The following is a 22,044-nucleotide window of genomic DNA, read 5'->3' as shown; positions in this document are numbered from 1 at the left end:
CTTCTCCTGCGTGCCTGGAGCCCACATTTCATCCGCTCTGCCTGTGCACTAAGTCCGCACCGCTGGGCTGGGGAGGGACCTTAAAGCTCATCCCTGCCACGGCAGGGACACCTTCCCTCGTCCCAGGCTGCTCCAAGCCCCAATGTCCAGCCGGCCTTGGGCACTGCCAGGGCTTCAGGGGCAGCCACAGCTGCTCTGGGCACGCTGTGCCAGGGCCTGCCCACCCTCACAGGCAGACATTCCGCACCGCCCCGCGCTCCGTGCCCGGCGGCAGCGGGCGCCGGGCGGTGCTGGCGCTGAGGGCGGGCCCGGCCGGCCGGCCCTGCGCGGGCGGGAAGCGCCGCTCCGCCCCGCGCGCGCCATGGCGCTGTCCCAGCCCGGGCCGCGGCAGCCCGAGGAGCCGGCGGCGCACCGCCGGCAGCAGCTGCAGGTTCGGGAACGCGGGAGGAGAGGCGCTGACATGGGAGGGGACCCGGGGGCTGCCAGGAGAGGGGAGATGAGAGGAGCTAGGCTGTGAGGGGAGAAACCGGGGGAGGTGAGGAGCGGGGCGGGCCGAGTTCAGGGCCCGCCGGTGCCGGGGATCCGCCCGCAGGTCCCCGCCGACTCCCGTTCGTCCCCGCAGGAGTCCACTTCGTTGGACCCCGCCGAGCCCCGTTCGCCCCATCAAGAGTCCTCCTCGCCGGGCCCCGCCGAGCCCCGTTCGCCCCATCAAGAGTCCTCTTCGCCGGGCCCCGCCGAGCCCCGTTCGCCCCATCCCCAGGAGTCTTCCTCGCCGGGCTCCGCCGAGCCCCGTTCGCCCCATCAGGAGTCTTCCTCGCCGGGCCCCGCCGAGCCCCGTTCGCCCCATCAGGAGTCTTCCTCGCCGGGCCCCGCCGAGCCCCGTTCGCCCCCGCAGGAGTTGCTCCCGGCGGGCTCCGCCGAGCCCCGTTCGCCCCCTCAGGAGTCGCCCCCGGCGGGCCCCGCCGAGCCCCGTTCGCCCCATCAGGAGTCTTCCTCGCCGGGCCCCGCCGAGCCCCGTTCGCCCCATCAGGAGTCTTCCCCGCGGGCCCCGCCGAGCCCCGTTCGCCCCCGCAGGAGTTGCTCCCGGCGGGCTCCGCCGAGCCCCGTTCGCCCCCTCAGGAGTCGCCCCCGGCGGGCCCCGCCGAGCCCCGTTCGCCCCCTCAGGAGTCACCCCCGGCGGGCCCCGCCGAACCCCGTTCGCCCCATGAGGAGTCACCCCCGGAGGTCCCGCCGAGCCCCGTTCGCCCCCGCAGGAGTCGCCCCCGGCGGGCCCCGCCGAGCTGCGGCCGAGCGCGGCCCCGGGCCTGGGCCGGCAGCTGCGGGTGGTGCTGGCGCCGCTGCCCGCGGCGGCCTGGCCGCGGCCCCAGAAGCGGCTGCTGAGCGCCCGCTCCCCGGCCGGCAAGAGGCTGTGCCTGGAGCCTGACAGCGGCCCCGGAGCCGCCCCCGGCTCCCCGCCCGGGCCCAGCTCGGCTGCCCGCGGCCAGGACGGGCTGCGGGATGTGGACAGCGACGGCAGCGACGGGGGAGACACGGCTCCGGTGAGTACCTGGTCCCCGGTTATTATCTTTATAGAAGTAAAGCCTTTAAGAGGTTTTCTTCTGTAAGCAGGTTTTATTCCCCCTTTTTAACCTCTGGCTGGCAGTGTCCCACTTCATTTTACCCTTTCACTGAAGTTTTAAATTCTTATTGAGTCTCTTCATTATTGCTTTCATTATTAAAAATTTTGTTACAGTTCTCTTCATAGAGTTGATGCCAGAGTAAGTTTTGTAAAGCAAACTGGACCTGTATGGACAGATTTTGTTGTTGATACATGACAACCTCAATTTGTATGGTCTTACATTTGTTACTACATTTGTTAAAAATAATTTAATCAGTTTAGAGACTCACTTCCCTGAGTCTGGGACCACTTTTGCAGCCATGTGACTGTATGATGGAGAGTGACTGTCTTTTCATTCTGTAGGATGGATACTCCCACCTATCAGCCTATGAAAGGAAAAGGCTAAAGAACATCAGAGAAAATGCTAAATTCTTTGCTGCTCTAAAGCTGCATGAGGTTTGTATTGGGTCTAAATAGCATCAAAATGCTCTTTCCAAGTGTCATAGTGGCACTGTCATCTCTCCTGGTGTGAAACCCTTTCCCCACTGGGGTAGCTGTATATGAGGAAAGCCATGAAAATCACAGAATCCTGGGATGTTTGCAAAGGACCTTAAAGCCCCTCTCATTCCACCTCCAGCCATGGGCAGGGTCACCTTCTATAGACTAGGGTGCTCCAAGCCCCATCCAGCCTGACCTGGAGCACTTACAGGGATGGGGCAACCACAGTTTCTTTCTTATTGTTATAAAAAATGGCAGTGAGTTCATCACTGCCTTGAGATACTTGTATTTTATATTGGTTAATTCTTTATGCTCATTATCTATAATTAGTCTCTTTTTTTCTCTTAAAGTCGGCTGCAAGACTTAACCAACTTACCACTACAAGGCAATCTCGGGTCACTAAAAGGTACAGTAACAGTAGATGAGATATATATCCTTGATTCTTCATTGTGGGAGGCAAACAAATGTTGGGAAAAACGAGAGGGCGTGATCAAGGTGCGAGGGAGCGGGTAACCAGTAAATGTGGAGGAGAAACATTGGCCATGCCAGAACAGTGCCAGGTCGAGCAGAAAATGAGCTGAAGCCCAAATAAAGAGTAAGCTGTGTGATGGGAGAAGGTGGAAATGGCTGGGTGGGTAATGAATGAGGAGAGCTGGGAAGGGATGCGTCCCAGGGAAACAGGGGTGGCACCTGCTGTGCAGTGCAGAGTGCTCGTGGTTTGTTCCTCACTGCCGTGGATGGAAGAGCAGGGCCAGGAGGGGCTGGTGTCAGCCAGCTGTGCCCTTGGGTCTGTCCCTAAGCTCTGCTCTGTGGCTGAGATGCTCTGGTTGTTGCAGGGCCAAGCCTAAGAAGGTGGAGGATGAGCCCGCACGGCGGCGATCCATGCGCCTGCTCAGGGAGCCACCACTGGACGTTCCCTTGCTGGAGACATTTGCCCGGCCAGAAGCAGAGGAATATGTGAGATGGAGAGGGGCTGCAGCAGGGCTGGGTGCACAGCAGCTTTCTGAAGCCACTGCTGGTGACACTCATGGGCGGCACTGGGCATTGCACTGAGCCATTTGGGAGCTGTGACACAGGGACAGGGAGGAAGGGCCAGTTCTGTCACCCCAGGCAGGTGCCATGGTCTTGCCATGAGTCAGGCAGTGCTCTGTGGCCCAGGCTGATGGCATGGTGCAGTTGGGATCCACAGGAGGGTCCTGACGTAGAACGTTCCACATTAACAGCCCATGTAGCTGAGCAGCTTTAAATCCAAAGGTTCATTACTCTGTTTTTTTATTTTGCTGTAACTTCTGAACTGGTTTTATTTTCCTGGGTAATATTTGCCATCTCTTTGAAGCAATGATGGAGCAACAAGTAAAAGACCTGTTGTTCTGAGAGATGACAATTTAAATCTTCCGTGGAGCTGTAGAATAGATTTGAATCTGTAGTAAAGGTCTTGCTTCAGTATCAGGAGAGGAAGAAACCCAGGGAGGCAGCTGGTCTGTGCTGCCAGTGAAATTCTCTTTATCTTTTTAATAAGGTTATGATCTCACCTTCTGTTTTTACTGTTTATTTCCTGTCCTAGTGTAGGTGTGTTCTCAGAATGCCTAGTGGGGAAAGTACCAATTCACCTTGTTTGTGGTTTAGTTGGTTTGAGCTACAAAAATTGCCAATGTCCTCCCAGCCTCAGGTTCCCGTTGGACCTTTGCCCATGGTTCCAGAGGATCAGGCAGAGAGCAGTAAATGGACAGAGGCCTTACTGAACACGTGGATGAGGATAAGTGAGGTATTTTTGTTTTATTTGTTATTTTTGGATCATGTAATTTCACTTGGGCTCTGATTTTGATTAGATATCTCCTTTCTGTGTGTAGGTGAAAGTGGAAGATGCTGAGCGGGGCACGCCTGACATAAAGAGGTAATGTGAAAACAGCAGCCAAAACTGGGGGTTGTCTGGCCCCCCTTCCTTCCCTAATGAACGTTTTGGTGATGGTTGTCATTTTGGTTTTCCAGGTACCAGGAGAGCCTGAGCAGCATGGTGCTGAGAGAGGAGAACATCAGGAAGGTGGTGAAATCCCGGGTGTGTTCCATGGCCATCCACCCCTCCGAGAGCACCATCCTTGTGGCAGCTGGAGACAAGCTGGGGCATGTTGGCCTCTGGAACGTGGTGAGTGGTTGATGTGCGCCTCACCTGAACAGGTGTGTGGTTCAGGACAGCTGCAGGTGGGGCACACCCTGGGGTGGCATTTTGTTAGGCTCTTGAGAGTGTTCTAGGTTTTTTCCATTCTTAGGGATAATACTTGGTGGTTGTCAAGAGTGATTGTCAGAGTTGCCAGAACGGCTTTCCCTTTTGCTCTCCCTTGTATTTTTCTGAAGTTTGAAAGCAGAATCATCTTTGTGGGATGAACCAGAACTTGGTCCAAAATGACCTGTTCAGTTTCTTTTAAAATGACAAAATGATGCAAAATTTAGAAGAGAAGACACAGGAGATCCTGTGTTCATGCAGTTTGGGTCACTAATTCAGCCTGAGCTCTCAGTAACCCAGTGTGTCCATATTTTGATGTGGTAGCAGAAACCAGCTGTGTGGGTGTGCCAGCTGCTGCTGTCCAGGTCCTGGGCTGGTGGTGGCTGCAGTGGCACTGATTGCAGCAGGAGGTTGCAGCTTTCCATAATTAGGGACCAGAAGCAGTCTCACTGTCCATATCACCTGTTGTCTCCTCTCACCCAGCACCCTCTGCCTCCTCCAAAAAACATTCAAAAGCCAGAGATTTGGCTCTAAGAGTTGTAGTCATTAACAGAAATAACTGCAGTGATCAGCACCTGTGTCTGTGGGATCTGTTGTTTTGCAGAGCTGCGGGACAGAGGAAGGAGCCCACACCTTCATCCCCCACAACTTCAATGTCAACTGCATGCACTTCTCTCCCTGCAACCCTGCTCACCTGCTGTCCCTCAGCAATGACACTCTGCGCTTTGGCGATGTCACCAGGGCTGTCTTTGATGAGGTGAGGCACTGCTGGGAAGGTTGAGTCTGCTTGTACCAACTCACTCTTTGGTTGTTTTATTAACAGGAAAGTTCAGGTTCTAGTTTCACAAGGACATATGGATCAACGTTTAATTAACATCACATAAATAGGGAGATGTTTCCTACTCACCAAGACCCAGAGACACCCTGGGTTCTCCCAGTTTCCAAGTTTACATTTCTGCACATGATTAAAAGCTTCTGGAGCACTGGAGAAGGGAAAGATACCCTTAATCCTCGCTCAGTGTGTGCTCAAGGCCAACAGCTCTTTGATTGCTGGAACAGAGGTGACAGTGCCTTGTAGGAGCTCTGGCAGGGAATTTGGATGTGCTGTTGCTGGTTTGGTTTGGATAGTTAATTATCTTCTAATTATTTCCCCAGTGGAAAGCATCCTTGTTTCACAGAAGGGTTACCTGCACAGCTGGATGAAGCTGTCGCATAGCTGCATGGTTTTTTGTGAATTAAAGAGGGGAAGGATGGAACCCATAGCCCAGGGAGTGTTTGGGTGTTAGAACAACTGCCTGTTCCCTTTAGTTCTGGTGACATTTAACCTTCCCTGGGCTCAGATCTGCAGGAGTGAGGAAGACCTGTCCTGCTTTGACTTCCTGGAAGAGAATGCCTGTACTGCCATAGTGAGTCGCTGGGACGGGCCCGTGGCTGTTGTGGACAGACGGACGCCGGGGGTGTCCTCGGAGCTCTGTGTGGACATTGGCTTCAGGAGGACACGCACAGTCCACGTGCACCCCGTGAACAAACAGTATTTCCTGGCTGCTGGCTCCACGTACGTACCCAGACTGAACAGGCTGGTTTTTCAGTGCTCTCTGTGCTGGGGACAGCTGGGGCTGAGGAGTTTCTCAGCCTCGATTTACAGTCAGAGCTGTCTTGATCCTTTTAGAAAACAAGTTTTCAGTCCTTAGCAGGATTTAAGGTGGGATTTGGTTTGATTTCCCAGATCAAATGGGAATCAGATGGGCCCTGGTGGGCTTTGGCACAGAGGGACTGTGGAGGGCTGGTTGGGGTGGTTTTGGTGCTCCCAAAATCCCTCAGGGCCACCATTTGAGTGGATATTGAAGCTCTGAACCCACCCCCACACAGCCTGCTGTGCTGTGAAGCTTTTTGGTGAATGAAGGATAATTACTGAAGTGTTTGTGGTACCTTTGCAGGGATGTTTGTGTTTTTGATGTTCGGTACCTTCGGAACACCAAGGAGAACAAGCCCCTGAGCTCTCTGACAGGACACACCAAAAGTGTGGCCTCGGCCTATTTCTCACCTGTCACTGGCAGCAGGGTGGTGACAGTGTGTGCTGATGACTGGCTGAGGTAAGGCTGTGGAAGGAAGAATCCTCATGGAAAATACCAAATGTTTGGGTGGTTTAATGTTGTTATTATTACTATTGTTCTTATTATCCACATGAGTCATCATTGAGCACCTTCTGTCTTTATCATTTTTAAAAAATGAAAAATATTTACTTGCATTAACATTTTTAATGTAGTTTTTAGTGATTTTTTGCTTTGGTTGTTTTTTTTTTTTTCCTAATTCTCATTTTCCCTCTGGATATTTAAAAGTAAAAACATACAGGTACTGTTAATCTTTAAAAAAACAAACACAATGAAAACCCACAAAAACAGCCAGCCAAAACCTGGCTGGCAAACACAAACACAAAATGCTCAGAAACAAAATTTCTTTGTAGCTGGTACTTGAAATAATGATGATATCAGCTCTTCTGTAAATAGCCTACCATTTCATCATCTAAGCTGCTGTGAGTTGCTTGTGTCAGAGGTTCTTTTTCTCCTGGTTACTTTGTGACTGTAATTTAGATGATTACCTGATTTTGTGTGGGCTGGGCAGGGGCTGTTGCCCCGAGGGGTGGGACCCCCAGGTTCATGGGGTGGAGGAGCAGGTGGGATGCTGAGCTGGCCTTTGGGCTCTGCGGCCCCTCCTCCAGAGCTGCCAGCCAGGCTGGGCTGCGGGTCCAGCTGAAAGCAAATCCAGTTCCTGAGCACATGGTTCCAGCTGGGCTGCTGGTGCCTGTGGCCAGGCTGGCTGGCTGTGCACCCTCCTGGGCCCCAGGAGCTGGAGCTCTCTGTGAGGGAAGGGCTGCCTTTTTAGCACAGGTTCTTGGTGTTAATGTGCTCTTCTGTGCCCAGGGTCTACGACACAACGTCCTTGTCATCCACTGTCACATTGCTCAGCTCCATCAGGTAAGGACAGCACACCTGGGCCAGGGCAGTGCTGTGGCTGCTTCTGTGGGCCTGGAGGGACAGGACACAGGGAGTGGCTCCCACTGCCAGAGGGCAGGGATGGATGGCATTTTGGGAAGGAATTGTTCCCTCTGAGGGTGGTGAGGCTCTGGCACAGGTGCCCAGAGCAGCTGTGGCTGCCCCTGGATCCCTGGCAGTGTCCCAGGCCAGGCTGAACGGGGCTTGGAGCACTCTGGGATAGTGGGAGGTGTACCTGCCCTGGCAGAGGTGGCACTGGGTCATCTCATCTCTAAGGTCTCTCCCAGCCCAAACCATTCTGGTATTCTTGTCCCATCCTGCCCATCCCAGGAGAGGGATCCATTGCAGTGATCTGGGAACTGCAGCATGACTGCTGAAGGTTTAGAAGGCAAGGGAGTAGATGGGACATAAATGGTGATTTAAAATGTTGGATTCACAAGGAGGAGTGTTCCTCTTCACCTGCAGGCACAACAACAACACAGGCCGCTGGCTGACCCGCTTCAGGGCCATCTGGGACCCCAAGCAGGAGCACTGCTTCCTGGTGGGCAGCATGGCCCAGCCCAGGCGGATCGAGGTCTTCCAGGACACCGGGAAGTTGTTGCACTCCTTCTACAACGTGGACTGCCTCAGCTCCGTGTGCTCCATCAACGTCGTGCACCCCAGCCAGAGCATCCTGGTGGGAGGCAACTCCAGTGGCCGCCTCCATGTGTTCAAATAGAAGTGCCTTAGATCTTTATTTTTTACCTCCCTGCACTGACTTCGCTTATTCTGTATTAAGCAGTTCCGAAGCTGGCTGTTGTTTCTCAGGACAGAAATGTACTTTGAAAGTCTTAAAATAAATAGTTTAAACTGCCTTTGGCACCTATGTCTTCCATGGAAATAAAAGTGACCCTTGAGCCCCCAGCTCCCTCAGCCACTCCTGGGGCTCCAGCCCCTTCCCTGGACATTCTCCAGTCCCTCAGTGCCTTCCTTGTGGTCAGGGGCCCAAAACTCCTGGGTGCATTTGTAAAATTGTGCTCCTGGAGTGCAGAGACGTGCGAGGGACTCACCTGCAGCTCTGGAACTTTCACTCCAGTGAGAAGCTGCTAAAAGACCAAATTTCTCACAGTTTGAGCTGTTTTCACAAGAAAAATCAGAATCGCTGAACAAAGCTCATGCCAACTCTGCTTTTCATGATATTTAAATATTTATTTAAATTTAAAAATACTTTTCATGGCACCAATGATTTTATGCTAACTAAGGTATTGGATATGTAGAAAAAGGTACATTTTGAAGGAAAAAAGAATGTAACTTACAGTATTTGGCACATGAAAGGTTAATCTCTAGGTTTTCTTTATGAAAACTAAGAAATTCACATTTCCAGGTCTTTTACTGTCTACTGCTGAAAGATGCAGTATGCTAGGACGAGATTCATGGGTTTCTGCTCTCAGAACCTATGGAAACAACATTTTGATAGAAAGACGGGCAAAACTAACAGGGCCTGAAACACACGACAGGATCTGGGACCGACGGGAGAAACGTACAACAGAAAATCACCAATTCTTGTGGTTCTGCAGTAAAACGCTGGGGGACAGCGGCACAGGTGACCTGGGGCTGGCACAGAGCGTCACCCGAGGAAAGCCAAGGTGGAGGGGCCCAGCTGGGGCTCAGAGGACATGTCCAAAAAGGATGGAGCTGTGCTATCACACGTCACACAGAACATTGCAGTGAGGAGAGGAGGAGGAGGAGGAGGAGGAGAAAGGACGACACTGCAGCGTTAACCCAGGGTAAAAAATGTCAGCGTCGGGACGAGCACAACTGCATAGAAACATCAGCACTATGGGCTGAGGTAGGAACACTACACTAAGAGTTAATTCTGCTATGTTGCATAAAACAGGATTATCATGTAAAAAAACCGCTCCTCCACCTCCTGGAGCCTTCCCCCGGCTCCTGGAGCCTTCCCCGGGCTCCTGGAGCCTTCCCCGGGCTCCTGCCGTGCTCTGGAGCCGGGGCTGGACCCCACCCTCCTTGGGCCTCGTGCTGTGAGCGGGCTGTGACCCGGGCAGGGGGACTGTGCCCCCCGCGGGACCTCTCCCCTTATTGCAGTGACAAGGAGGGGCCCAAGGTCACCGTCCTACCCGGCGGTGGGTGCTGGATGCTCAAAGACAACACGGACATCAGGCTTTGTAAAACTGCAGTTATGGCCCCAGCTTACGGAAAAATCTCTCCCTGAGATGAAATTAAACTTGCTCAGCTGTTTCTATCCTTCTTTGTTTTTTTTCTTTTTTTTTCTTTTTTTTTTTTTGCTGATGTGTCCAACTTGTCACCCCAACCTAACCAGAACTGGCTGTTATTGCTCCCTGTGGGTGGGCTGCTGCTCCTGGTGACCAACAGTCCGGGGGTCCTCACGATGAGCTGGGTTTATTGACTTGCTCTCAACCACGGTTGGGGCTAAAGGTGTCCGTTGGCTTCTTCAGGGTCACCTGCGCTTCTGAACTTGTGTCCTCTTGGGAAGAGTCCCAAAAGCAGAGCTCCTTCTCTGTCCCAAACCCAGCAGGGCTCGGCTGGCCTTGGGCTCCTGGCGTTTGCTCTTAAACCATTGCTCACTGGGAATCGCTCGGTACCGGCACCCACGGTCACCCCATCCGTAAAGTAAAAAAAGACTGGATTAGATAACAAAATAGCATTTCCTTGTTAAAATAGACCTTGAAATGTCTCTCTCTTTTTTTGTTTGTTTGTTTTTTTGTTCTTTTTGCTTGGTTTTTTTACAAAACAGGTACAACTGGCGGAGGGTAAAGGTCATCCCAATAAATCTGACACAGTCACTACAGCTCCACGCCAGGTTTGCATCCCCTGGCTTCCATGCTCCCCTGCCCTCGGGAGCACCGATTCTTCAAGGCTTAAAAAAGTGGCGAAGGGCCGAGTCCGCAGCAGGGCGAGGGCTCCGGATGGCTGCGCTGCGGGGAGGAGGGCACGGGGCGTCCCCGAGAGCTCTGTCACCTCCTGGGAGGCTCCGGTGAGCAGGGAGGGCTCTGCCAAGCGGTTCGTGGAGGGCGGGGGTGGCGGGCACAGTGCGGATTGAATACCGTAACAGTACACGAGTGTTAAATGAAACCTCAGTAGCACCATTGCTAAAGCTCCTGCGGAACGGCCCCGCCAGCCCCGGCCGGGCTGGCAGAGCAAAGAATTCCCCTCTGCTCGGTGCTTCCCAAGTCGTGAGCGTGGGGTCGGGACGGGAGGTGTTGTGCGGGCTCCGGGGGTGGGAGCACGGGGAGGAGGGGGCTCCGGGGGCTGCGCCCACCCTCCTCTTCCTCCCGGAAAGCCGCCTCCTCGGCCGGCCGGGGCTGGGTCGGGAGGGGAGGGTTAGAGAGTGACGGCGGCAGGTCCAGGCCCCCGTGGTGGCTCCTGCCTTCAGGTGTCAATGAGCAGGTTTACCACGGCGCGGAGCTTGCAGGCAAACCATCGCCTGAGGGGACAAAAGTATTGGTAATGGAACTGCTCGAACTCTGGGGTCTGGCGGATATCACGGAAAAAGGCAGTGTCAAGGTCGGACTCGGTAAGGACGATCAGGAGGAGGAGCAAAACAAAGAGGAGTCCAACTGTCACAAGGAGCAAACGGAGGACACTTAAAAGAAACTTATTCACCTGTTGGGCCTGTGCCGGCCCCAGGCCGGCGGCGCCCGGGCACAGCGCCCGCAGCTCGCCCTCCGCCTCTGCCGCCGGCGTGCCCGCCTCCGACTCCTTCTCCTCCTCGATGCTGCACGGGGCCCCGTTGGCCTGGCGCGACAGCAGCATCAGCTCCAGGCTGTGCTCGGCCACGGGCGTGGGCAGCACGCTGTCGGCGGGGCTGTAGCTCTCGTCGGCGATCACGGCCACCCGCTCGCTGCTCTCGGCGCGGCCGCTGCGCCCGGGGCCCGCGAAGGCGTCGCCGTGGGAAGCCGAGCGCACCGGGGTCGAGTGGGCGCTGTCACGGAGGGACTCCAGGCCTGGGGAGACAGGGGAAGGACAAGGGGACACTCAGTGGGGTGCAGGGGCTTCCTGCCCACGGCTGGGTGCTGCCCGCACCGCCCCACACCAGTGTGCCCCCGGGACAGAACGCGGCGGCTGCCCTGGGTTGATGCTTCTTGCTGTTGCTGTTATTGTTGGTCCTTCAGGACCTGCAGCCCCTTCAACGCGACCTGTGACTGCAGTGGTGACACCTCAACACCCGCCTGGTTTGTCACTGGCACCGCCAGCCCCTGGCTGCCAGCCGGGAGCGCGGCAGGGTCCGGGCTGTTCCGCAGGCAGTCACACGCACCTGCGGGCTGTGCTGCCCTGAGGTGACAGTGACAGTCCCCCTGGCAGCTGCCCACAGTGCTTGGGGCCCCTCTGCTGCTGGCAGCGCCAGCCGTGGCACTGCGGCAGCACGGGCACCTGCCCGGGACAGGTGACACAGACGGGAACGGGCTGGGGGCTCGGCCATCGTGGGGGACAGGGATGGGTGGCAGTGATGAGAGCCCCGGGTGGGAGGTGCATGAACAGAGGTCGTGCTGGGCTGGTGCTTGTGGGTGTCCCCCAGCACACAGGGGAGGTGTCCCCATCACGTGCAGGAGCCCCTGCAGCACAGGCTGCTCTGAGTTCACCACAAACCAGATGTTCTACATTGCTCACACCTGAGCAGGAGCCGTGGCAGGAGCTCTGTGCCAGCCCCTGTGCCAGCTCCCAGCCCTGTACCAGGCTGAGCTTTGGTCCTTTGTGCCAAGCAAGTCCTGCCCCTAACAACATCTCCTCCAAATCCCCAAATTCCAAGAAACCACACACATAAGGGACTTGTTTCAGGTAGTTCTGGCAGGCAGGGGCGGGGATAGGAACTCTGCTATTGCAGTGGCCCCAGCTCCAGGGAGGGTGTCTGAAGGTCATGGTGGGGACCAGCTGGTCCTCAGGGCCACCCTGCGGGCGGCTGGAGAGGGACGGGGCTGGAGCTGTCACCGCGGGAAGAGCACAGTGCACTAAGGCACCTCGACATGCTGTCACCACGGCCTGGCTGCTGGAGGGTGAAGGGCAGCACCCGGAGCTCATCCGGCCGCATTCCCAGGGATTTGCAGGCTCTCCTTTGTGAGCGCTGCCCGGGTGGGTGCCCCAGCAATGCCATGCTGCTGGGCAGTGAGGGGGGGACACGCTCTCACCCTGCCAGCTCTGCGCTCTCCCCTCTCATGGGAACGCTCCCCATGGCACCCACTGTGTCCCCAACACGGGGGACAGCCCCTGAGGGGGCGACACTGCTCATCACCACAGTGAGAGCAGGGCTGGCCCCCAGACCCAAACCCTCCTGCCATCTGCTCCCACAGGACTGGCAGCAGAAGCTGGAAAATCCTGGAAATCCGAGTGCAGCCCCACCACCAGAGCTGCTCTGTGGTAACAGCCTGGAGCCCAGGAGAACCCAGCCCACTCCCTGCCATGCATATGCTGTACCCCACATTTCTGCACCCCACAGTCCTGCACCCACCAGCTCACCAGCTGACTACAGGACCACAGTCCATGGGAGCCCCGTGGCGCTCCAGGAGCCCCCGGACCCCGCGGCGCAGCGTTACCTGGCTCAGGTGGGTGGTCGTGGCCGGGGGCAGCGGGGAGCAGGGGCAGGATGCCCAGGGCCCGGGACAGCAGCCGCGGCCCCAGCGCCAGCACCCGCACCCGCACCGCCCGGCAGCAGTGGTTGATGAGCCACAGGTGCACGCTGACCCGCGTTTTGATCCTCACCAGGCACTTCACCATGGTGCACAGGGACGGCTCTGAGAGCGGCACTGCGGCCGGCCCTGGGCTCAGCACTATTTTGGGCACCCGCATTCCCACGGGACCGAGCTGAGGTGAGAGTGAGGAAAAGCAAAGGGGTGGAACCAGCTCGGGGTGATTTACGGTGGGAGGTGATTTCATGCACTGGCTGCTTCCCAGCGGCATCTGGGGGACAGGCTGTCACATGGAACTGGGTGGCAGAGGTGGCCCTGTCTGCTTCCATCCCCAAAACTGGCACAGCCGCCGACCCAGGGATCCCTTGGTGGAATTAAATCCTGCCCATGGGGCAGACAGTGCCTGTCCCTGCCTGCATTCCGGGAGCAGGACCAGGATCGGGGCAGGGAGCAGCCATGTCCCTGGGAGCTGGACACTGCTGTCACCAGTGGGTAACACAGCCACCACCAGCAGCACAGCCACAGCCCACAGCATGTCCCCAGCCCTGTGGGGCACCTCCACAGCTCCTCCCAGCACTTTGCCTTTTGCCAGACCTTCTTCCCAGTGCATCCTCCTCTGACACAGCCCCAGCATGGGAGGAGCAGCCTCCCTGCTCCAGTCTGGTGGAACACCAGCTTTGCTGAGGACAAGCCACCGGGGCTGCAGCCTCAGCTGGACATTGTGCACGTGTGTGTGTCTGTGTGCACGCTGTGTATACATGCATCTGTGTACCTGTGTCTTGTACCTGTGTCCGTGTGCTGCTGTCTGTGTGTCCCTGTGTGTGTACCTGTGTCTGTGTATCTGTGTCCGTGTGCTGCTGTCTGTGTGTCCCTGTGTGTGTACATGCATCTGTGTACCTGTGTCCGTGTGCCGCTGTCCATGTGTCCCTGTCCGTGTGCCCCTGTCCATGTGTCCCTGTCCATGTGCCCCTGTCCCTGCAGGTGCCCAGGTGTGTGTGTTCCCATGCCCAGCATGCCGGGCAGGGCTGCCCCGTGTCCTACCTTCCATGATGGAGATGTGGACGGCTCTCCGCCGGGTGCGGGGCACGCTGCTCAGTCGCGGGCCGTGCGTGATGGAGGGGCAGCTCCTGCTGGGCACCAGCCCGGCCCTGGGGACAGCAGCGGGGACAGGGTCAGGGCCAGGGCAGAGCCAGCGCTGCGGGCACATGGCAGTGCCCTGGGCACGCTCCCACCCGGGCACACGGCAGTGCCCTGGGCACGCTCCCACCCGGGCACACGGCAGTGCCCTGGGCCCGCAGCAGCCCACCGGCCACGCTCCCACCCCGCTCTCCCACCCCGGGAGCTGCTGCCAGGCTCTCACCGGTGGATCTCGGGGGGCTCCCTCTTGATCTTGGCGCTGGACTCCATCACCTCCTTGGCGACGCGGCCGCTGCAGGTGGGTCAAGAGCAGCAGAGGTGAGGACAGGAGCACAGCCCTGGCAGCCACGTGGGCACCTCAGTACAAATTCCCCAAGCCTCTTCTGCAGCTACTGTCACTCTGGCTTCCACTAGATTTTATAACTTCTTATTTTATCTCATTTTGTGCTCTGCAAACCAGCATGTTTTTATACTGTACACCCTCCCATCTATCATTTCCTACAAGTAACTCCTTGAATTCCGAAGGAGATGGTACAAGAGAAGTAAAAAAAAATTACATAGAAAAGTTAAACAAATCCGTGATCAAAGCTACAGGCAGCTGCTTTCTCCTGGTTTGGTAACATATACAGTAAGCCTACCATGAAAAGCATTGCAGGAAGACTGTTTTTCATGTTCCTGGTTAAAGTAATACCTATAAGCCAGTACTACCATTGGTGTGGATGTTCTGGAGAATGCTGGGTACATGTAGTTCAGAGCATACTTCTCCAGACTTGACACAGAGGGCCCGTGCACAGCCTGGGCCTCTCCCCACACAGCTCCAGGGCAAAGCAGAAATGTTTTCTCCAGGGGAACGAGGGTGATGGAGAAGGCTGGGCTGACACCTCTGCCACCATATTTTGCTGCTTCTTCTGGCATGGGGTGCTGGACGCCAGGGGTCACCTCCCCTCAGCTGAGATGGACACAACACAGGCATCCAGGTCCTGCCACGCCAGCGAGGAGGGTGCCAGCACTGTGCACCTCGGTGAGGGGACACGCTGGGGTGTCTCATCCTGCAGACAGGATGTCCCCAGTGCAGGCTCTCACTCCAACAGCTCAGAGCAGGAATTTAGGGATAGTGGTGATTTGTTCCACACCTCATTGTTCTCAACCCTCCCATCCTCCACTCCTGTCCCTCCAAACCCTCTCCTGTGAGCTGGGGACAGGGGTGGCCTCTGTGACACAGAGACAGTGGCAGAGGTGGCCTGGTGGGGTCAGCACTGCAATGGGGGATCTCTGGAAGACCCTGAGATGTCCCTGGGCTGCTGCAGTCCCAAGCTGCTCCCCAAGGAGCACACAGGAACACACCCAGCAGCTGCTCCTGCACCAGGATTTCCCTGCGCCAGGATTTCCCTGCAGCAGGATTTCCCTGCAGCAGGATTTACCTGCAGCAGGATTTACCTGTGCCAGGATTCACCTGCACCAGGGTGTGCCAGGATTTACCTGTACCAGGATTTCCCTGTGCAGGATTTACCTTTGCCAGGATTTCCCTGCAGCAGGATTTCCCTGTGCAGGATTTACCTTTGCCAGGATTTACCTGTACCAGGATTTCCCTGTGCAGGATTTACCTTTGCCAGGATTTACCTGTGCAGGATTTCCCTGCACAAGGTTTTACCTGTGCCAGGATTTACCTGTAGCGGAAGCGGCTTCCCTTGAAGAACAGGTTGCTGCTGGACACCGTCCGCACCTGGCTCGACTTCTCCAACCTGCAACAGCCCAGGAGCGCTGTGAGAGTCCTGCCAAGCTCTGGGAGCATTGACACCTACATTTGACACATTTGACACCTACACCTACCATTGACACCTGGCTCTCTCCAGGATCTGAAAGCCCCTCACAGCCTGGGCACTGCAGGCTGACAGACTCAGCCCCACCTGGGCAGGTGGGCACTCACCAGGGTGGGTGAGCTGCCCAGAGGGACCATCCCATCTCCTCCCCATCCCACAGGAGCTGATCCCTCACCCCAGGAGTGCCCGGCAGCCCCTGAGGCCAGCCCGTGGTCCAGCCGCAGGGTGCAGGACCCAGCAGTGATCCACTGCCACGATTAATCACAGAGAGATTTGTAAAGCAATATTGCAATTTCATTTCATGTTCATGTAATGAGGAGTGAAACCTGCTGATTGCAGCTGCTGATTGCAGAATTCCCGGTGGGAATGCATCGCATGCTCTGTCTCGCAGCTTGCTGATTAAAATAAAACTCATTAGCAGGCACAAAGTGGCCTGGGTTAAGAATGGCATCAACAGGATGGTGCTGCTTGGCATTCCGGGCCTCGTCCCAAATAATTAGTTATAATTTCCTGATGGGAGTTTGCTGAGGAGGGGTGAGCACAGAGGGGCTGGGAAAGGAGGGCAGAGACCCCATCCAGGGCACCGGTGCTTTTGGTGGCTGGTGGCTCTGCCAGGGCCACTGGGACAAGGTGCCATGTGGCAGTGACTGACCACTGGGACAAGGTGCCATGTGGCAGTGACTGACCACTGGGACAAGGTGCCACATGGCAGTGAGTGACCACTGGGACAAGGTGCCACACGGCAGTGACCCCTGGGACAAGGTGCCATGTGGCAGTGACGGACCCCTGGGACAAGGTGCCACACGGCAGTGACTGACCACTGGGACAAGGTGCCACATGGCAGTGACCCCTGGGACAAGGTGCCACGTGGCAGTGAGTGACCACTGGGACAAGGTGCCACACGGCAGTGAGTGACCCCTGGGACAAGGTGCCACATGGCAGTGAGTGACCCCTGGGACAAGGTGCCACACGGCAGTGACCCCCTGGGACAAGGTGCCACACGGCAGTGACCACTGGGACAAGGTGCCACACGGCAGTGACTGACCCCTGGGACAAGGTGCCACATGGCAGTGAGCGACCCTCATGCCTGGATGGAGCCCACAGTGGGCACCAACCCATGGGGCTGCAGCTCACCCCACAAAGCAGCACGTACTTGTAGAAAGCCTGGTTCTCGATCCCACACTTCCAGAGGTGTTTGCAGGCTTCTGGCGTTGGGGCAAAATAGGTGAGAACAATTTTCTTCTCCTAAAGGGGAAAGACAGGGAGTCAGGGGGAGAAGAGGGAGTGGTGCTCATCCCACAGACAAAGAATGGAGTAGACAGAGCTGGAGAGTGGCGCTGGCACAGACAGATCCTGCTCTGGAGCCGTTTGGGATGCAGGGATCAGCCTGGTGCAGCCCCTGGCATGAGGGATGGGCAGATGTGCCCACTCTGCTCCCAGCCTTTGGGAACAGCCAGGAACACCGGGGGGTTAACAATTCCTGCTCCTGTGGGAGCCAACCCCAGCCAGAGGAGCTGTGGCTGGCTTTGGGGGATGATGGCAATGAAGAAGCACCTTGGGAATAACCCGAGGGAGGGCATGGCCAGGAGCTGAGGGGGTCCTGGCACAGGCTCTGTGTGGCCTGGCCTGGGGCCAAGGGGGCTCTGGGTCCAATGCCCACATCTGGGCAGCAGCAGGAGCAGGGAGGTGACCCCAGCAGTGGCACAGAGCTGCAGCTGCTGTCCCCGTGCCCTGCCCTGCAGGGCCAGGGTGGTGCTGCTGCCATGACCCCGGAGAGCCTGCTGAAGGGAGGAGCACGCCGCGCCCAGGATGTCCCTGGGGAGGGGCAGCACTCACCTCCTTCTGACTTACGTACAGATAGAAAGTCTTCCCTTCGAATTTCATCTTGGTCACCTCGTTCCTGGAGGGACAAGGACAGGCAGGTGGGAGCTGTGCCAGCCCAGCCCAGAGCCCACCCAGCACTCCCAGAGCCTGTTTTCCATGCCAGGAGGTGCTGCAGGGTGCTGAGAGCAGCCCCGGCTCATACACCCATGGCTGGAGCAGGGACAGCCCGGGCTGGAGCTGAGGGTCAGCGGGGTTTTGTCCTATGGAGACTGGCAGTGCCAGCTGCCAGGGACACCCCAGGCAGAACTGGGCATCCTGCGGGGACCCAGGGACAGCTGAGAAGGTCCTGGGGGCTGGGGGCATTTGGGATGCGGCTGATGTGGGGATGATGGAGTTTAATGGGGACAAATGTAGGGAACAATGACATGGGTGCATCAAGCATTGCCCGGTGCCCACACAGCCGGCCACCCCTTGGCCACTCCTTGGACATCCTGGGGAGTGAGGGGGCCCTGGGGGGAAATCACCACTGGGAATGAATTCACACTGGCAGTGAGCTCACACTGGGAATGAATTCACACTGGGAGTGAATTCACACTGGCAGTGAGCTCACACTGGGAATGAATTCACACTGGGAGTGAATTCACACTGGGAGTGAATTCACACTGGGAGTGAACTCACACTGGGAGTGAATTCACACTGGCACTGAGCTCACACTGGGAGTGAACTCACACTGGGAGTGAATTCACACTGAGAGTGAACTCACACTGGGAGTGAGCTCACACTGGGAATGAACTCACACTGGGAGTGAACTCACACTGGCAGTGAGCTCACACTGGGAGTGAACTCACACTGGGAATGAATTCACACTGGGAGTGAATTCACACTGGCACTGAGCTCACACTGAGAGTGTACTCACACTGGCACCGAGCTCACACTGGGAATGAATTCACACTGGGAGTGAATTCACACTGGCAGTGAGCTCACACTGGGAATGAATTCACACTGGGAGTGAATTCACACTGAGAGTGAACTCACACTGGGAGTGAACTCACACTGGCAGTGAACTCACACTGGGAATGAATTCACACTGGCAGTGAACTCACACTGGGAGTGAATTCACACTGGCAGTGAGCTCACACTGGGAGTGAACTCACACTGGGAGTGAATTCACACTGGCACTGAGCTCACACTGAGAGTGAACTCACACTGGCACCGAGCTCACACTGGGAATGAATTCACACTGGGAGTGAATTCACACTGAGAGTGAACTCACACTGGGAGTGAGCTCACACTGGGAATGAACTCACACTGGCACCGAGGTCACACTGGCACTGAGCTCACCGCCTGACGAGGTGAACTCACCACTTGATGAAGTGAACCCTCTTGTAGTACCCCTCACACTGCGGAAGTGAAGTCCAGGACACACGGTGAACTCACACCTGCAGAGGAGCCAGGGCAGTGAGCTCACACTGGCAAGGGAGAAGAGGCGCAAGAGAGGAAAAAAAGAAGAAAAGAAAGGGAAGGACTGGCCACCAGCACAGCTGGCACGTCGCTGTCCCCTCAGCCCCAGAGCCGGGCACTGCACTGCCAGCAGGGTGCCACAGTTATCTGTTATCGTCTACATTAAATGTCATATTGGCATTTATAGAATTCATGTTATTAATGTGATACCATGTTAGAATTATTGCAATTAATGTGTATTTATATATTATATATTATATATATAATTTATTTTATAGATATTTTATATATTATACATTTATATACATAAATATATATATTTATGTATATATATTGTAACTATATTACTCTGTGTAGGTATATATAATTATTATGTAGATATATGCTATTTACTTGGTATATATAACTGCTATAATATATATAGTTTAATATGGTTATTTACTATATTATCACATAATATCCTGAGTCACAGTTATCTTTTATCATCTATATTAAATGTTGTATTGACATTTATAGAATTCCTGCTATTAATATAATACCATGTTATAATTACTGCAATTATGTGTATTTATATATATATTTATTTATGTATATATATATAGTAACTATTATTCCGTGTAGGTATATATAGTCATTATATAGATATATGCTCTTTATGTGGTATGCATAATTACTATAATATATAAAGTATAATATTGTTATTTATTATATTATCACAGGATATCATGAGTCACAGTTATCTGTAATTGTCTACATTAAATGTCCTATCAACATTTATAGAATTCCTGCTATTAATATAATACCATGTTATAATTGCTGTAATTAATGTGTATTTATATCTATTTCTTGTTTATATTTTTAATATAGTATATATTTTATGCATATATATATAGTTACTATATTATTCCATGTAGGTATAATTATTATATAGATATACGCTATTTCTTTGGTATATATAATTACTATGATATATATAGTTTAATTTTGTTATTTATTACATTATCACAGAATATCCTGAGTTGGAAGGGACTCGGAAGGATTGCTGACGTCCAAGTCCTAAATATATATATATTATATATAGCAATTAGCCCAGAACACGATAACCCCCAGCTGTACTCGCCTCCCTCGGAGCCCTGCCCAGCCAGTGCCCGGGTGGCACTGAGCCAGTCCAAAGCCAGCAATTAATGCCAGCCCTTTAGCCCAGTCCAGCCCAAAGCCAGCAATCAGTGCCAGCCCTTTAGCCCAGTCCAGCCCAAAGCCAGCAATCAGTGCCAGCCCTTCCCAGTCCAGCCCAAAGCCAGCAATTAATGCCGCCCTTGCCCAGTCCAGCCCAAAGCAGCACTAGTGCCAGCCCCTTAGCCCAGTCCAGTCCAAAGCCAGCATTGCCAGCCCTTTAGCCCAGTCCAGCCCAAAGCCAGCAATCAGTGCCAGCCCTTTAGCCCAGTCCAGCCCAAAGCCAGCAATCAGTGCCAGCCCTTTAGCCCAGTCCAGCCCAAAGCCAGCAATCAGTGCCAGCCCTTTAGCCCAGCCAGCCCAAGCCAGCAATCAGTGCCAGCCCTTTAGCCCAGTCCAGCCCAAGCCCAGCATCAGTGCCAGCGTTAGCCCAGTCCAGCCCAAAGCCAGCAATTAATGCCAGCCCTTTAGCCCAGTCCAGCCCAAAGCCAGCAATCAGTGCCAGCCCTTTAGCCCAGTCCAGCCCAAAGCCAGCAATCAGTGCCAGCCCTTTAGCCCAGTCCAGCCCAAAGCCAGCAATCAGTGCCAGCATTAGCCCAGCCCCAGGGGCTCCGGGGACAGGCTGGGCTGTAAATCCCCAGCAGCTGGGGGTCAGCAGCACTGGCTGGGTCCATCCCAGGGGATTTGGCCAGCAGACCCCCAGAGGGCTTTTGAGGGTACTCAGAAGCAAAGTCCATCTCAGCTGCCAAGGCTGAATGGCCAAAGGAAGGCAGAGAGCGCTGAGCCTCAGCCCCACACCTGCACACCAAGGGGACAGCCCAAACTCATCCCCAGGCTGGCACAGGAGGGATGTTCCTGTGTGCCTCTGCCCCAGCCAGCCACAGCTCAGGCCTGGCTGCCCAAAGGGCTTGGGCTCTTTCCCAAATCTGCGCAAACCTCCAGGGAAGGAAGCAGAGTCTTGGCAGAAGGGTGTATATCCTCCTGGGCGTGCCAGACGGGGTACAGGTCCCCACATGGGCTCAAAAAGATGTGTGGATGTGGCACTCAGGGACGTGGTTAGTGGTGGCTTTGGGGGATGGCTGCATTCTATGGCCTTTGAGGGCTTTTCCAACCAAAACCATTCCATGGTTCTCTTTGGCTGGGCCAGAAGTTCTGTCCATCACAAGAAACAGAGAAACAGAGGGACCCCTGCTATTCTCACACACAAACACATGTTCCTACAGGGAATTACATACAAAACAAGCACCAAGGACAGCCCAGGACCCTGTGAGCCCTGCTTAAGAGAGGAAGATCTTTCTCTGAGTTTGTTTTTTGCGGTACTATGAGAGTACCATGAAAACTTCAGACAGGATTGAGTGAAGGGACACTGAACTGAGGATGGCTGCTGAGGGAACAACCCCTCATCCAAACTTCTCCACAGCCCACTGGGGAAGAGAGAACACAAGAATCAGCTTCATTTAGCTTTGGTTTCCAGGTCCTTTAAGCACATTAACAGCAGCTCTTGATGAATTAGGCAAATTCTGTTGATAGACATACAAGAGTGTATGTTTGTCCTCATAGGAACATTAATTAGTGTAACTCAAATATGTTCAAAAGGTTCTTGAAGTAAAAGGATGGCAATTACCTGATTCTAGCAGCAAAGGTCACAGGTGGCTGGCTGCTGGCAAGACCACTGCTT

At 54.9% G+C, this 22,044-nt stretch overlaps 2 protein-coding genes across 2 annotated transcripts in view; one reads left to right on the top strand and one right to left on the bottom strand.

The window, feature by feature from the left end:
- The first annotated feature begins 338 nt into the window (after positions 1-338).
- Positions 339-8,157, top strand: WDR76 (WD repeat domain 76). Its single transcript, XM_030955486.1, has 14 exons — positions 339-430; positions 623-1,258; positions 1,317-1,538; positions 1,961-2,053; positions 2,446-2,501; positions 2,932-3,052; positions 3,759-3,860; positions 3,946-3,989; positions 4,085-4,238; positions 4,921-5,073; positions 5,657-5,871; positions 6,254-6,409; positions 7,238-7,291; positions 7,775-8,157. Exons 1-14 carry the CDS (start codon positions 362-364, stop codon positions 8,025-8,027), a joined length of 2,328 nt encoding a protein of 775 aa, XP_030811346.1. The 5' UTR covers positions 339-361; the 3' UTR covers positions 8,028-8,157.
- Positions 8,158-8,529: 372 nt separating this feature from the next.
- FRMD5 (FERM domain containing 5) overlaps positions 8,530-22,044 on the bottom strand; it is a 62,696-nt gene continuing 49,181 nt past the window's right edge. Inside the window, exons 8-14 of the mRNA XM_030955485.1 lie at positions 19,095-19,132; positions 17,745-17,808; positions 17,062-17,153; positions 15,756-15,830; positions 14,312-14,380; positions 13,993-14,099; positions 8,530-11,274 (exon numbers count right to left, since the gene is read on the bottom strand). Of these exons, the coding sequence (XP_030811345.1) occupies positions 10,700-11,274; positions 13,993-14,099; positions 14,312-14,380; positions 15,756-15,830; positions 17,062-17,153; positions 17,745-17,808; positions 19,095-19,132 (1,020 nt within the window). The 3' untranslated portion in view covers positions 8,530-10,699. The remainder of the gene's footprint in view (positions 11,275-13,992; positions 14,100-14,311; positions 14,381-15,755; positions 15,831-17,061; positions 17,154-17,744; positions 17,809-19,094; positions 19,133-22,044) is intronic.

Source organism: Camarhynchus parvulus, chromosome 10 (assembly GCF_901933205.1).
Source record: "Camarhynchus parvulus chromosome 10, STF_HiC, whole genome shotgun sequence".
Lineage (NCBI taxonomy): Eukaryota > Metazoa > Chordata > Aves > Passeriformes > Thraupidae > Camarhynchus > Camarhynchus parvulus.
The sequence above is the reverse complement of the archived record's forward strand: the minus strand, read 5'-3'. Positions and strand labels throughout refer to the sequence as shown.

Coding starts and splice junctions, on each gene's coding strand:
- WDR76 (XM_030955486.1), top strand. CDS start 362: ATGGCGCTGTCCCAGCCCGGGCCGCGGCAGCCCGAGGAGCCGGCGGCG. Junction 5,074..5,656: donor CCAGGGCTGTCTTTGATGAG/GTGAGGCACTGC, acceptor CCCTGGGCTCAG/ATCTGCAGGAGTGAGGAAGA. Junction 7,292..7,774: donor ACATTGCTCAGCTCCATCAG/GTAAGGACAGCA, acceptor CTTCACCTGCAG/GCACAACAACAACACAGGCC.